This window comes from Dipodomys spectabilis, unplaced genomic scaffold (assembly GCF_019054845.1).
Source record: "Dipodomys spectabilis isolate Male_0828 unplaced genomic scaffold, ASM1905484v1 ptg000126l, whole genome shotgun sequence".
NCBI classification, from domain to species: domain Eukaryota; kingdom Metazoa; phylum Chordata; class Mammalia; order Rodentia; family Heteromyidae; genus Dipodomys; species Dipodomys spectabilis.
In genome coordinates this window covers 4,117,226-4,132,770 of record NW_024870803.1, presented here as the reverse complement: position 1 = coordinate 4,132,770, position 15,545 = coordinate 4,117,226, and the positions used below count along the sequence as shown (strand labels likewise).

The 15,545-nt window shown below is 50.2% G+C and overlaps 1 protein-coding gene across 1 annotated transcript in view; it reads left to right on the top strand.

Annotated features, from left to right (window-relative positions):
• The first annotated feature begins 200 nt into the window (after nucleotides 1–200).
• Igf2r (insulin like growth factor 2 receptor) overlaps nucleotides 201–15,545 on the top strand; it is an 87,700-nt gene continuing 72,355 nt past the window's right edge. The window contains exon 1 of the mRNA XM_042689755.1: nucleotides 201–373. Within this exon, the coding sequence (XP_042545689.1) occupies nucleotides 201–373 (173 nt within the window). The remainder of the gene's footprint in view (nucleotides 374–15,545) is intronic.

Here is a 15,545-nt window from a genome sequence, read left to right as displayed (position 1 = left end):
GGTCACGTGACGCGGTGCCGTGGACCGCCGCGGAGCCCCGCCGAGCCGCGCTTGCCCTCGGGCTCTCTGCCTCCCGCGGGCTCCGGCGCCCTCTCCGGCCCCTCCTCCGTCCCGACGCGACGACTCGGTCCCGGGCGCGGCCCGCAGCCGCCGCGCGCGCCGTGCGTCCCGCGTCCTCCGCGCCGCCGGGGCCCGGCTCGATGGGCGCCGCCGCCGCCGCCGCCGCCGGCCGGAGCGCCCACCTGGGGCCCGCGCCCGCCGGCCGGCCGCCGCCGCGCGCCCTGCTCCTGCTGCCGCTGCTGCTGCCGCTGCTCGCCGCCACCGCCCCGGGGGCGGCGCAGGCCCCGGCCGCCGGCTTCCCCGAGCTGTGCAGGTGGGGCCCGCGGGGGGCGCGGCCGGGCCGGGGGTGGGGGGTCTGGGAGCGCGCGCGCGGAGGGGCCCGGGCTCCCCGCCCCCCGGGGAAAGTTGGCTGCGTGACGGCGCGGCGGGCCGCCCCGCGCCCGGACACTCGTGGCTGTCACCGAGTAGGGGTCCGCTTTGTGTGCGAGGCCCCCCCCCCCCCCCCGGCCCTCTCCGCCGCCCGGCCCGGGGGCGCCGCGCCGCCGCCAAGTCTCAGCCCCGCGGCCGCCCTCGCAGCCGTGCGTCGGCGAAGTTGGACGAGGCCGGGACTCCAGCTTTTGTTGGGATTGCTTTTGTTGCCATGCACGTTTCTCTCTCCCTCCACCCTCACCCCCCCCCGAAGTTCCATCGGAGGGGCTTCGCGGGCACCCCGAGTGTGGACGGGCTCGGCCGGGAGTCCGGAGCCTGCGCGGACGGCCTGGCGCGGGGGTGCGGGCTGACCTCTGCCGTGTGGGCTTCTTTCTTTCTGAAGCCTTTAGGCCGTAGGTGACTTTTTCCCTCCTTTTGATGGGGGTTCTTCGGGGGGCGGGGCGGTCACCCTCGATTGGCTTTCAAGATTTCTACCCTTCCCTTCTCCGAGCCAACTTCCTGTCTGGCTGCTCCCATGATGTCATTGTCTCCGGGTGGATTTGTTCCAGTGGAGGCTTCTCTGGGAACCACGATTGTGTAACCTCTCGCCCTGTGGAGGTGTGCTGCTGTCCGACCAGGCCTCCGAGCCGCTGGACTGGAGAAACTTCTAACTCCAGATGTTTTCTCAGTGACCTTTGGACCGTTTAGGATGATGGGAAATCCAGCTCTCAGTTTTTCAACTTTGGTTAAAAAAACCCCCACAAAAACAAGGAAGCCGTACAGAAAGTTCTGAAGAGTTATGTCGCCCCCGTTGGCAGCTGGAGGGTGACTCTTTCGAATGAAGGAGTCCAGGTTGGGACTACTCTTCAAGCTGAACTTCAAGTTCATGATGGTTTATGGGGACTCCTAATCTCATTTCAGAGAAAGTTCTACTTCTGCCTGGCCTTGAGAGCTTGAGACACTATTTTAAGGACATTGAGGCTGACCCTCATGGGCAGCCTTTGGCCATCCCTGGTTTTTTTTTTTATTCCTTCTCCCTTTTGAAAAGACCAGGAAGATGGAAGGTGGTCTGCTGCACCAAGTATATGGACAGGCTAGCTTTCATCCAAGGATACCTTGATGCTCCTGTAAAGTTGCCCACTTAAACAAGTTCAGGCTAGGGCTGACATTCAAAGCTGCTGTCCCCTCAGAGCAGTCAGAAGAAATGGGCTCAGTGGGGTCATGGCTCAGGCTTAACCTTGTTAGCTCTTAATAATTAAGGTTAAAGTTGACCTGGAGGGCAAACTGGCACTGGCTGATTGAGGGCTTCTCACTTGTGTACGGCGTTAGTCATCAGGGTGTCTAGAACCTCATCTCCAGGGCCCCTTGTCTCGCACAACATAGTGTGGCCTCTGTCACATGAGGGTATAACAGAGAGGGCTCAAAGGTTGAGGTTCACAGTTGGTGTAAGATGTGCCCTCTAAAGTTGTCACATATGTTCAGTTTAGCTGAACAACATAAAGTTGGTATGTACAACACTCAGTTTCCTCTGAAGTGGTTTCACACACCCCTTCTTCCACCTATAACTGCCCTGGAGTCTGATCCTTTACCACTTGCAATTGCTGCTGTAAACTCCATTCCTGCAGAATGAAGTTTCCCTTCAGTCGCTGTTTTGCTCCTTGAAGATCTGGAGATCAAACAAGACTCTTAGGCACCCTAGTAAAACACCACTGAGTCATACAACTAGCCCTAGGGTTTTGGGTTCCCAATTTTTTTCTTTTATTACTTTTTTTTTTTTTCCACTCAAGGTCAAGAGTTCTGTGTTCCTATTTTTAATCCACATTTCTTCTAAATGCTTTTAACGATTTTTCTTGGGACTGTGAGCCATAATCTGAGTACTGCTATGAGATAAGATGGGCTCCAAGGTCCTTAACTCTAGTACATAGGGAATGGGATGTGAGCAGATCTTTTAAATTCATTAGGGAAAGTCCTACCTAGCAGCCCCAAGGCATGCTGTTATACAGTCTTAAACTCACCTGGGCCCGGAGTGTGGAGAGTGAACTCCTATGGTTGTTGGCCTTTGTTTTTGCTGCTTGGTCACAGATAAGTACTTCCTCACTGACAGAAGGATCACATTGCTTTTTTTCTTTCCAATACTGAGTATTGAATCCAGGGCCTCGTGCTTGGGCTTTACCACATGGGTCATCTTCATGTTTGGAAATGGGTTGAAATGTGGAGTGCTTCTTTCACACTAGAAGCAATGTTAGTGGTTGCTCTCTGAGCCCCCACTGAGTCCTGGAACCTCGTATTCTGCAACGGTATAAATGGGACCAGAAACGGTAGGCACACCTTAGATAGGTCTCTCTTGACAGTGGTAGTTAGTGCTCATGTCTATAATGGGTGCAGTTGAGTTTCTGGGAAGCCCAGCTCTAGAACCTAGCAAGGATATATATATATATTTTTTTTTGCTCGGTCATGGGGCTTGAACTCTGGGCTGTCCCTCGTCTCTTCAGCTCAAGGCCAGTTCTCTACCTCTTGAGTCACAGTGCCACTTCCAGTTTTTTGAGTGGTTTATTGGAGAATCTCATGGCTTTTCCTGCCCGGGCAGATCTCAGCCTCCTGAGTAGCTAGGATTACAGGCGTGAGCCACCAGCGCCCTGCGAGAGTATATTTTTCATCTGTCTGGTACAACCCAAGAGGGAATCCTGGCCTGCTTCTGGTGTGTTGTATATGGTTGGGGCAGAGCTGTTAGGTAAGCATGGCCCTCACCGTTTGGGGAGGGCAGAGGGAAGCAGAGTGGAGAGCCCCTCTCAGCAGCAGCTTTCAGGACTGCCAATGCATGGAGAGGCCTGACAGGCAACCCCTCCCTGTGTGGCTGGTTCAGAGCAGCACTTTAGATGAGTACCTGTTCTTAAGGGGTTCGATAACACGTTTAGGAGTCTAGAGGATTATGGCACCAGGTGAGCTAGTGCCGGGGAAGAACTTAGTGATTCTTGCTCAGTGATTCCAGCTCCAGTGATTCTTACTCAGCTGTTCCTCAGGAGCTGATGTATCAGCTGGTAGAAGGATCTTGTTTCCTGAAGCCGGCAGGATTGGTGGTGGGACTGGGTACACTTCATGGGCAGGAAGGAGGGTCCATGGGCAGGACCAGTGGAAGCCAGGATGGAGTTCAGCTGACAAAATAGTAGAGGTCAGGCTGTGCAAAGCCACTGAAAGTGACTGATGGTCTCGGCTAGCCAGTGGCCTTAATTACTATTTTATGGCTTAAACTGTATAAAATACCATGTAAGTTTTGTAGCCTACAAGTTTCCTCCTTTTATTTGGTCTTTTGTAGCTTTTTTTTTTTCCCCAGGGCTGAGGACTGAACCCAGGGCCTTGTGCACGCAGGGCAGGCGCCCTTCCGCTGGGCTAAACCCCCAGCCCCTCCTCCTTTTATTTGGGTGCTAACATCCTTACTTGTGAAAGTCTTTGCACTAATTGTGAGGTCCAGCTTGATTTAGGTAGTTGACTACTTCAAAATTTATACAGCACAACTTTTCCCCAGATTGTTTGGGTATGAATGTTGGATTCTTAAAAAATTGTATTGAAGACAAGAGAATAATGAAGCCAGCTGGGAGCTGAAATCATTTTGGTTGTTATCGCTTAAGAGATTTATATTTTTGTTCTCTTGCAATTTTTCCAAAAGAACAATATTTAATGAGACTAATTTGGGCCACATGCTCACCTGGATCACATCCATTTGTGTGTGTTTCTTTTACACACATCCATTTGTGTGTAAGTCTAAAATAGTTAATTATGATTATATTAGATTTTAGGCCTTCTAACAGCATTCCCTGGAAATAAATGGCTAATTGGGCTTACATCTTTTTCCCCCCACCAATGTTTGTGGTTTGTTTTTATCTCAGTGTTGGGATGGAACCCAGGGTCTTACATGTGCTAGGCTAGTGCTCTATCACCAACCTCACATCCTCAGCTTGAGAGAAGGATTTTTAGAAGAGAAGATCATGGAGGTGTTTTTCATTTTGGTCTTGATGTATCAATCGCATTGTACTGGACAGAGAGAATTAAGCATGGGCTATTAGTAGATGCTAGCCGCTCCTGTAATCCCTTTCTCGGAGTGTTCCAACTACTGAGACTTCTTGATTATGCCCCAGCTGGCCTGGGTGGTGAATGAAAAGGTGAAAATAGCTATTTGAGAGTTGGGTGTCAGTGATTCACACCTTTAATCCTGACTACTCAGGAAGCTGAGATCTGAGGATCTCTGCCAGCCGGGGGTCCCCTGAGACTCTCATCTCCAATTAACCACCAGAAAAATAGTAGTGGTGCTGTGGCTCAAAGTGGTAAAGTGAGAAAAAGAGCTCAAGGACAGCACCCAGGCCCTGAGTTCAAGCCGCATGACTGACACCCCCCCCCCCAAAAAAAAAAAACAACAGGAAATACCTATTTGATTTTATGGCGTCTGCCAAATTATAACTTGAAGTGTCTTTTATTGTGCATCCCCACCATTGTTTCATAGTCTGTCAATACTTGGCTTTACCATCCTTAGTTTTAGTCATTTTAGTGGCTTTGTAAAGGTATCTCAGTGGTGTTTTAATGTTCATATTCTGGGTGGTTTACAATGTTGAAGAAGAAAAGAAGGTCTTTTCTTGTGGCTATTGGCATATCTAATGATCTTGAGTGTATCTTACTGATCTTGTGGACATCTTCTGTATTGTCTTTTTTGTTGTTTTTGTTGGTTGTGGGGCTTGAACTCAAGGCTTGGGGCCTGTCCCTGAACTTATGCTCTGCCACTTTGAGCCATAGTTCCACTTCGGGTTTTCTGCTGGTTAATTGGAGATAGCAGTCTCACGATCGCCTGGGCTGGCTTTCAACAGCGATCCTCAGATCTCAGCCTCCTGAGTAGCTAGGATTATAGGTGTGAGCCTGGCTTCTGTAGTATCTTTTAAAGGTGAATTGTTGGTTGTTCGGGGGTGTCTTCTTATGGAAGTTTAAGATTTTCTTATGTGTTCTGGGCCCAGGTCTTTTCTTAGGTATGTATAAAGTTTATTATGAATGTTTTCTTCCTGTCTTTTCTTGCCTTTTCATTTTCTTGGTGCTGACTTTTGAAGAACAAGTATTTAAGAAGCTTGATGGGTAGAGTGCTAGCCTTGAGCTGAAGAGCTGAGGGACAGCGCCCAGGCCAAGAGTTCAGGCTCCACAACCGGACCCCCCCCCCAAAAAAAAGAAGCTTGATGGGTTCCAACTTACAATTTTTAAAGAATATTTTATTTAGTTTTGAATAAATTAATTCAAGGCCTGGGCACCGAGACAGCTCAGGGACAGCCTTAGGCCTATACTGAATTATTTTTGTGCCTATGAAATCTTTGCTTGGTGCAGGATTTCACCAGCGTGGCACTGTTGTCCCTGGACAAGGTAGTTGTTTGCTGAAGTTCCGGGCAGCACCTTGGCCTGGACCCATTAGATGTTCCACCCCCAGTTCACACAAAGAAAATTGTCTCCAGGGGTCAACTGCTGGGGTACAAAATCTTTTTCAAGAACCACTACTTTGCTCCAAGGTCCAAGAGATTGTCTCTTAATGTTTGCTTCTGCACACGTAAAAGTTGAAGCTTTTGTGTTTGGTTCTATGATCAGCGGTTTGAACAGTGAGCTTCTTGCCTGCTGGGTACTTACTGTCCCTGCTGAGCCCCACCCCCACCCCGGCAGCTGAGTTTTAAACTTGAGATTGGGCTGTAATTTTCTTTGCTGTGGTGTTCTGGATTGATTTCATTATCAGGAATGTTTGTTTCATGAAAATAACCCATCTAGGTTTTTTTTGTTTTTTTTTTTTTAATGCATCACCAATGCTGAGCCTGGTTTCAGTTTTTTCTACTTTGTCTATTTTATTTACTTTGTTTCTACTTTTATCTTGAGCTAACGATAATCAGTTTCCTAAAAGATTGCCATTTAACTTATTTATATGTAAATATGTAGCATTCCAAGCTTTTTACATTTTCAGAGATATCTGTGGGCAAAAAAAAAAGTTCCTGATGTTTGTGTACTTTTTTCTTTAATTATATTTGCCAAAGACTTGCTTACCTTTTCCAAAAAGCTAGCTTTTTTTTTTTTTTTTTTTGTCTTTTTTTAACTTTAGTGGGACTCTGAGTTTAGGGCCTCCTGCTTGCCCTGCTTGGTTATTCTGTTGATGCTCTACCACTTGAGCCACACTTCTACCCACTTATTTCTAGTTGAAATCAGAAGCGTGAATCATTGGTTTTTAAAGTATTTTACATAAAATGTTTCTTTCCTTGAGACCCATAACATTCCTGTAAGTTTGAACATTCTTCACCCTTTAATTCTGTTTTCTTTTTGGGTCCAGAAGCCCTGTTTTTAAACTTGAGGGCCACTGTAATTTAAATTCTCTTATCTAGGCGCTATTTTTTGGGTGTGGTAGGAGTGATCCCAAGGCCACTTGTAAGGAAATTTACCCACGGGAAGGGATTGGATGTAATCCATTCTGGAGTTCTGAGGTGGGGCCTTTAGGAAGTGGCTAGGATTAGATAAGGTCCTTAGATAAGGTCACCTGGGACTGAATACTGGTGACTTTCTGGGAAAGTCACACATACACGCACATACGTGCATACACACGCACACTCACATTCACATACCAACATGCACACACCCACATGCACTCCCATTCCCTAGCCTTTGAATGTGAAAGTTTGTGCTCGCTGTCTTCACCACCGTTCACCTAGGCTGTCAGAATCGCGAGCCAAAGCCAACATCTTTACAAAGCTTACTGCCTCATGCAGTTCTCTGTGATGTTAAGTGGCTACTCTAGCAGGAACTTGACTTTTGGGGGGAGTCTTTATTTTTTCCACGGTGATGAGTAAAGGTGGAATTTCCCTTGTGGCCTATCACCTAGTCATGTTAGAAGTGTTGTTTGTGTTTGGAAAAAATGTTCTCTGCTTGTGTTGGACTTGCTAATTCTGCTGCTCAGCTTTTCTTTATCCTGACTTACTCCTGGTTTTTTGCTTGATGCCTCTGCTGCTTTCCTCCTCTGTAGCTGGCTCTGCCTTTGTCTGATGTGGAAGGTTGTCTGTGTTGACCTCTCTCCCGAACAGTGTTGCTGGTTGATGTGCACTCAGGGCTTTCGTCATCTCTCTGAGAGTGTTTTAAAGCAGATTCCTTTTTTGGAGGGTTGGGTAAGGTCTCCCTATGCAATCCAGGCTGTCCTTCACGTTTTATCCCCTGCCTCAGCCTCCCAAGTGCTGGGATTCCAGGGGTGTGCCACCATGCCCAGCTGCACTGATTCTTAGTTCTTTTTCCTTGGGCCTGGTTTTTTGGCTTGAGTTTATCATCCTGGTGTTTGTGGTGTTGAGTTTGGGGGATGGGCAGTCTTGCCGGTGCTGTAGAGTCTGTCTCCTTTGGGCCATTTGTTGTCTGGTGCAGCTGTGCGGGGGCCTGGCTGAGACTTGGCTATCAATTGTTCTGGGGAGGCCGGGGGAAGGGCAGGGTATGCCTGTGGCTGCTCTTCCAGCCTCTCGTCCGCTTTCATCCTCCTGGTCCATCCAGCGCTTTTCCTGTCAGGAGCAGCTGTTGACCCTGTTGATAGCTGTTGGCAGAGTATTTGTGTTGTCCTGCCTGTGCCCAGATTGGAAGCCCGGGTGATGGATTTAACTGTGGCAAATAACTTCCCTCTGGGTCTCATTTTCCTCCTTGGGACATGTGAGAGTCACTTTTGTTGTTTTTATTGGTTTTGTTTTGGGGTATGCAATACCAGGCTGGCCTCCACCTTAATTTTCCTTCTTCCTCTCCAGACTGCTGAGATTACAGGTATTTGTTACCACGCCTGGCCAGGAGTCACACTTCTGGTTTTGAAATGCAGCTCCTCCCTTCGCAGGCCTTGGAGCCGTGAGGTCTTTCTTTCCTGTGTGTCTGCAGGATGCTGGCCATGTTCTCATGCCTGTGTGGGTGGGCATGCCAGTGAGGCTCACTGCCCGGCAGGCGGTGGGGACCAAAAGTGGTGGTGTGGCTTTCTGTGAGGGTTGCTTTCCCTCTGCATCCTGCTGCCCGGCCAGCAGCGTCTGCGGCTGCACTTCAAGCAGCAAGCGGAGTGAGATCCCTTTCTAGGAAGCAGGGTTTCGAGTGTTAATAGTGTGAAGCTGTGTACTGCGCGTGGTTTTCTCAAGTGTGTTCATAACTAGAATCCGGAGTCCTGAGTCACATGACCTTCAGCCCCGCTCCTGCAGGAGAGGAGGTGTGTGGCTGGCCAGCCCAGTTGCAGGTATTTCTGCTGTGAGTGGGTGTCATGGCCTTTTCACCAAGTTGTGGTGGCCTTGTCCTAAGCTGAAATCGAGAGGGGTGTACGGTCCTCCGTGCTCTTGTTCATCTCGGGGAGGAGCTCGAGGTCTGGGCGGACTTGGGCATGGACGTCAGTGGGAGCCGGAGTCTTCTGGGGAGGTGGGCGAGTGTGCTGGGCTCCAGGTGCAGGTGGGAACAGGAGGAGCCGCAGGCCAAGGGTGAGAGGAAACCACTCCAGCAGCTCTGCCTTGCGTCTGAGAAGCAGCTGTTGCCCCTGAGGTTTTGGGGGTGTTGGAGGCCGTGTGTCATGTCCTATTTTGGTTCCTGCTAACCACTGAGGCAGTGTGGAGGGGCATTGGGGAAAACCCTGGCCCTCTGCTTCCCGTGGGCAGGAAGCTTGGCCCTTGGGTCAGCAGGAGCCCTTTGGCAGTTTTTTTCCTTTTCCTTTTCAATGGTGTTAGGTGTGTGTGTGGGGTCATTGTTGAGTTAACAGAGGACAGGGAATTCAGGGGAGGCTGAGATTGTGGGGCTTCGGGGGATCAGGGGATGATTAGGAACGCTGTGTGGACAGTGAACAGTGGCCTTGGCCATTTGGTTTGCCCCTGGGGGGGCCTGGAGGGAAGACTGAAGGGGGCTTTGTAGGCAGAGTCTGTGCTTTGATTTTGAGAGTTCTTCCCAGGTGTGTGCTGGGTAGGCCGGGCTCACCCAGGAGTGCTTTGCACATCAGGCTAAACCGTGTGTAACATTAATTTACTGCCATCAGTTGTGTATCTGAAAATGGCTGTTCGGTACCTCACAGGAAAACTGTGTCTCCCCCCACCCCCCGCCCCCCCAAGCTCAGGCCTGAAAGGAGAACACACAGTCACTACAGCTGAAGGGCTACAGAAGTGATGTGGGGAGTCAGCCTCCTCGTCCCCGGGCTCCCCTTCCTCCCCTGCTTCTGTGGTGAAGGGAAGGACTTGGCTTCTCTCGTCCTGTCCTTCCCGAGCAGAGCTGATGGCTCCATGGAGCTTAGCATCCTCTGATGGGGACGGGACAGAAGAGGGCCAGAGGGAGCTTTCTGTAAGATGACATTTAAGCTGAGCCTGAAGGAAGGGAGAGAGGGTGCCTGTGGGTAACTGGTGGGACTGGGCCTGACTGAGACGCACAGGGCAGCTGAGAGAGAGGTGGTAAGGATTAGGGGAAGAGGGGGCTAAGGAGGAGGTGTCCCGGAGGCTGCTGTCATGATTTGGGAGCCTTTGGGGGATTTTTGGTGGGTTTATGAATATTTGTAATTTAACTGGTGTTGCATTTTACCTTTTGCTTTTCTGTAGTTGGTGACAGTTCTGCTGTCAGGTTATAGGCGAGCTGGCCTATGCTCTGAGCAACCATGCTGTGCTGGTGTGGATACTTGACAGGAAACCAGGTGAAGGCCATAGGTGGTGGTTTTGTGTCTGTAAAAGTTGGGGAGGGCAGCACCCTGAGAGGTGGCGAGGACTGAGGGGTGTGTTTGCAGTGTGCAGGCCAAGTGCAGGGCGTAGTACCCCTGGGCTCTTGGGTTAGGGTACAGCTGTGCCTTTTAGGAATGCACCAGGGTGAGAACTGACGTGGATGTCAAGCAGCGAGTGTGCCTGGGCACCTTTCCCTTCTCCCAGCCTGTGTGCCAGTCTGTGCGGGACCCCAGCTTCTCCAGAGCAAGGACTTGTGCTGTGTCCTCCTAATTGGCTTTTGTGAAGCTGTAGCGACTCCTGAATGTTGCCAACTCCCCTGTTGAGTGGTCTCTAGCGAGGTTCTGCTCTGCCTGCCTGTGTCAGGGCCCGGGGGACGGGCGTGGGATCTCCGTGGCAGGGTGGAGTAGGAAGCTGAGTGGGGAGTTCTGAATTCTGTGCCTCACTGACTGCACTTTGCAGGCAGCTGATTTCCAGCATCCGCACAGGGGAGCAGCAGGTGAGCTTTTCTTATCACCTTCTGCGTGCCTGGAGGAACAAAGCACGCACCCGCTGCTGCTCACAGCTTCCAGAAATCTGCGTGGAGCAGGCCCACGGCCTGTATGGTAGAGCGAGGTCTGAGCCAGCCTGCATCAGGGGCAGCCCAGGGCCGGAGCGGGAGCCTGTTTTAGGAGCTCTGTGTTCTGAAGACATTGGCCAGCATGTGGCCATGAAGTTTCTTTAGGAAGATGTCCTCTCTTCTGCTCTGTCGTGGTGGCAGCAGCAAGTGTCGAGATGACACAGGGCTGGGAAGACCTTGGGCCGGCCTGTCCTGCACTGAGGAGCCAAGAGCAGCTGTCTGTATACGATGATTGGAATGTGAGGTACCACCAGAAAGCTCATGGATCCTGCAGCTGGGGGAGCTACTCTTGGAGAGGTGATTGGATCATGAAAGCTCTAACCTAATCAGTTGATTAGTCCCTCATATAATTAGATGGTGGTGTTGGGAAGTGACAGAGACTTGCAGAGTTGCCTGGTTGGAGAGAGTAGATAACTGGTGTGTTCTTGGGGTTATGTGTCATCCCAGCTCTCTCTTTCCTGGCTGCCATGAGCCATGAGGTTCACACCAAGGGAGCCAGGGGACTGTGGACGGAAACTCTGGAACCGTGAGCCAAAACACATCTTTTCCTCCTTTAAACTATTTTTTTTTTCCTGGTAGTAGTCACAGCAGTGGCTTTGTGTGTGTGTGTGTGTGTACGTACATACATACATGTGTACACATATGCTGTACCTTGAACAGGAAGTGCAGCTCTGTGGTGGACCTGGCCGGGCATACCTGGCTCCCTACCTTCCCTTCTGCTCCTTGTCAGTGTCACGTGATACACCTCTGAGAGACCCCAAGCCAACTCACTCTTTTCTATAAAGCCCAATTTTAAACAGTCTGAATCCTTCTATTGATCTCGACGAAAGCCTTAGATGATCGCTCTCTCCAAGCACTGTGTTCCTGGCCCAAGTGTTTCTGCTGTAGGAACGTTGCCTTAGCTCTGTTTGTAGACCTGGCAGTTGGAGCTCAGAGAGATGTAAGTGCCTGCAACCAGTGGAGGGCCAAGAGCCAGGCCTGCCCGGGGGGCTCTTCCTGCTCCTTGGCCCTTTCAGAGGAATGTTCCACCCCTCTCCGGCGTGAGACTCTCATGATGCTGGTCTAAAAGTGTACGGAGCCTTGCTTGACCGTCGTGGTCCCTTAGGTCCTGATGCTGAGTTCAGCGTTTTAGACTGAGCCCTGGCTCCACTGGTTTTTGCTGCTAGACTCTGTAATTCCAGAGTAACTATCTGGGAAAACGAAAGAGTCATGCCTTTCTTTCTGATCTTTTTTTCCTCGCCTCATATCTTTATCCACAGCTTTGTGGGTTTGTTAGAACAGGAAGTGAAGTACTTCCTATATGAGCTTGGGCCCTGCTGTGTCAAGCCCGTGTGTTCCCCAGTCTTAGGTCAGGGTATGGAGTCATCCTGCCAGGCTAGATTTCTTCTCTCTCAGCATCAGCAGCTGGGAGCTGTCCTAGCACTGTATTTTGTGCCCTTACTATCCTGCTGCGGGCCCCCTGGGGACCCTGCTGTCCCCTGCTTTTCTCCTTCCCTGAGCCTCCCTTCTTCCTCAGAGTTTGAGTGAGTGGGCTGGCTGGAGAAGTGGAAGCAGTGGGCAGATGTCGTCTCTAGCACAGTTGGAGGGTTCCCCGCGGGCGCAGAGTGGGAACCTTCACATTCCCTTAGTCTCTGAGCATTACGACTCAGAAAAACCTTGCTCCCTGGCTTGGGACCATGTGTGTATATTACTGGCTTTACTTCTTTTAATGGAAATCAAATTGCAGATTATCCTTGTTTGTTAATTTTATGACTGATCTGGTCATACCTGTTTTATATGCTGATGATTGTATATCAGCAGTAAAATGTGTGCTACCCGCATGGCCCTCTCAGTAACCCCGAGATTCACAGTGGGTGAACCAGCATTTGTCTCGAGTATTTCTGTGTGACAGAAAATGAAACAGGAACCAAATGACAGCTATGGAGATGTTTTGTGTTTGTGGGCAGGACAGTATTATATGCATGTTGAATGTAGAATTAAAAATCTTTGTCATCTTCACTGTTACCATCATTGTCATAGAGTTTCACTACATAGCTCAGAATGACCTCAAACTGAAATTCTCACAGGCCTGCACCACCATGCCAGGCCTTATACAATTTTGCATATTTTATTTTAATGCCAGCTGTTACTCATTTGCTAATATTAGTTAAATGGGCATTTCTTTGTTTTGTTGCCATGAAATGCCAGCTGTTTTGAAACTTCAAAATTATGTTTTGAAAGGCATTGTAAAGTTGTGGGTATTGGAGGTGTCACATGCTTAAAAACATACATACAGCTAGGTCTTTGTGGCTTCTTTTTGAAGTTGCCTTGTTTTGGACAGTTCTGTGGAGCTCACTTGGTGGCAATGGCCCTCCCTCCCTCCCCTTTCTTCCCTACCTTCCCCCTCCCTTCCCTCTCCCCTCTCCCCTCCCCCTTCCCTCTCTGGGATGGGCGGGCCCCACTGCCTTCCCGCCTCCGGTTGCCTTCCAGTATGTTAATTGGCGGTTTGCCAGCACCTCTTAGGATATCTGCTATAAAGCAAATGAGTTAAAGTGGGCTGTCCCAGCCACCCCATGGATGGAGCAGGTGGCCTCAGTGTCCAGGACCACCCAGCAATAGTGAGGATGGTATTCAGCTTTCTAGAAGGAGGAAAGGGCTCATGCTGTGTGCTTAGCCTCTTCAGTTAAGATCATGGTCCATGTCCAGCACATATTTCGGCCGCAGAATTCACTTCAAAGTCAAGTTACTGGTGATGAGTGTGACTTTTGCCCCTCCCCTTTCCCGCTGTTGCTGGTGTCATTTGCTGTTGGACTGTGCTGGGTTATGCCATTCATTTAAAGCCAGGCGGCTAGCTGGGACAGTAGTGTCCATGGGCCTCTTCTCAGTGGAGTCCACCAGCAGCTTGGACAGAACTAGTGCGATAAGGCCCGTGGGAGGAACAGCTGAGCAGTGTTTCTATTCTCGTGACACCCCTGGTGTGGGAAGTGAGTGTCTGTGCAGAAGAGAAAGCAGAACTGGGCCAGGGGCATGTGAGCTGCTGACCAGCTGCGGAGACATGGCCTGGCCCCAGTCCCTCCCAGATGGGCCTGTCGCCCGAGGCCTGCCTCTCATGTCACCTGTGACGTTACGCTTAAAAGGAGGTGCTTCATATATCTGCTGTCATCTGTCCCCATAGAGGGACACCCATGATTTTTCTCCATAATTAGTGTTTTACTGAGTCAAACTTAACTTTACTTGATGGCTAGAGTAATAGAAATTTTACACTGTGTCTGTTACCTCAGGGGCATTTACTGTAGCAAGAATTAAATTCTAAAGTTTTGTATCATGTTTTGCTAGTTTTAGTGTTACAATGGAAACCTAAGATATAGGCCTGGTGATGTGGTTCAGGTGGTAGAGTGCCTGCCTAGCAGTTGTCTAGAATTCCAACTCCAATCCTATCAAAACAAAACCAGAGATTTCCTGAATAGTTTTTTTCTTGCCAGCCCTGAGGCTTGAACTCAGGGCCTGGCTGTTGTCCCTGAACTTCTTTTGCTAGTGCTCTACCACTTGAGCCACAGTTCCATCATCTTCAGCCTTTTTTGTGATTAATTGGTGATAAGAGTCTCATAGACTTTCCTGCTGGGGCGGCTTTGAACCGAGTCCTCAGATCTCAGCCTCCTGAGTAGCTAGGATTAGAGACCTGAGCCACTGATGAGTGGCCAAAAACAACTCTTTTTTAAAAAAGTGAAATCTGGAGAGCAAATGCAGCAACTTCCCTTAGTGGTGAAGCTTGTTCCCTGGCGAAGGCTGACCTGGATTTGCTCCTGGCTCTGTCATTTCCCCGCTGTACAATGCTGGACAGGGTTGTAACCTTTCTGAGCCTTCAGATTTTTGTCTGGGAACCAAGGGGCTTTGGATAGTTGAAGAAAGTGCCAAGTACTGGCACATGTCCTGCTGGGCTTACTTCTTGGGGAGCCTCGAGGGAGACCAACTAGTCCAGTTTCCTTCCTTCCCAGCCCATCCATAAGGAGTGGTTGTGCTGGGACCCACATCCACAGTGACCTTGAGTGCTGTAGGGAGAAGTGATTCACAGTGACTTACAAGGGCTTGATTGGAGAGAGCAGAGATCTGGCCACCTCCATCCTAGAATCCTCTGTGTCCTGTCTAGAGGACGGGTGTTACACCCCGTAGATGGCAGCGTCTGGGACACAGGTACGTTGGAATCTGCTGGTACCTGATGGTTTGTGCAGCACCATGGAACGGGTTTTGCAGCTGGGTGTCCTGCAGGCCCAGTTCATGGTCCGGTGGAGTTACTGGTATATGGTGTCTGGAAGCGTTCAGCTTGCTGTCATGTGGATTTGGGCCTTCTGAGAAGGAAGAGCATTAGCGAGCTACATTCTACACTGAGAATGGAAGTAGAGGATTTGCCTTGCTTTTGCTGGTTTTCTAAACCAGGGTTCTTGCCATTCTAGCTGGGATTAGTGGCTCCTTACCGGGTAGTAGCAGACGTATGCAGGGCTGGCCAATTGGGCAGGGGTCCTGCGCGCCCTCCCCCCCCCCCCCCCCCAGGCATCCCAAGGCTTCTGCAGTTGTCGGGCCTCCTCATCCCTAGCTTCCCTTCCAATGAGATGGAATTCAGCGTGAGCCAGTGACCTTCAGAAAACGGACCTGAAGAAAGATGGGTGGTTAGAGCTGCAACAATATGCTCACTGGGTTTTCTTTCCTCTCCTGCTGTGAAAGTTGCTGCCTGTAGCAACTTTAAAAGAATTTAAAATTGTTTTGTGTGGAGCAAGGGAAGACTGTGTCCACACAGC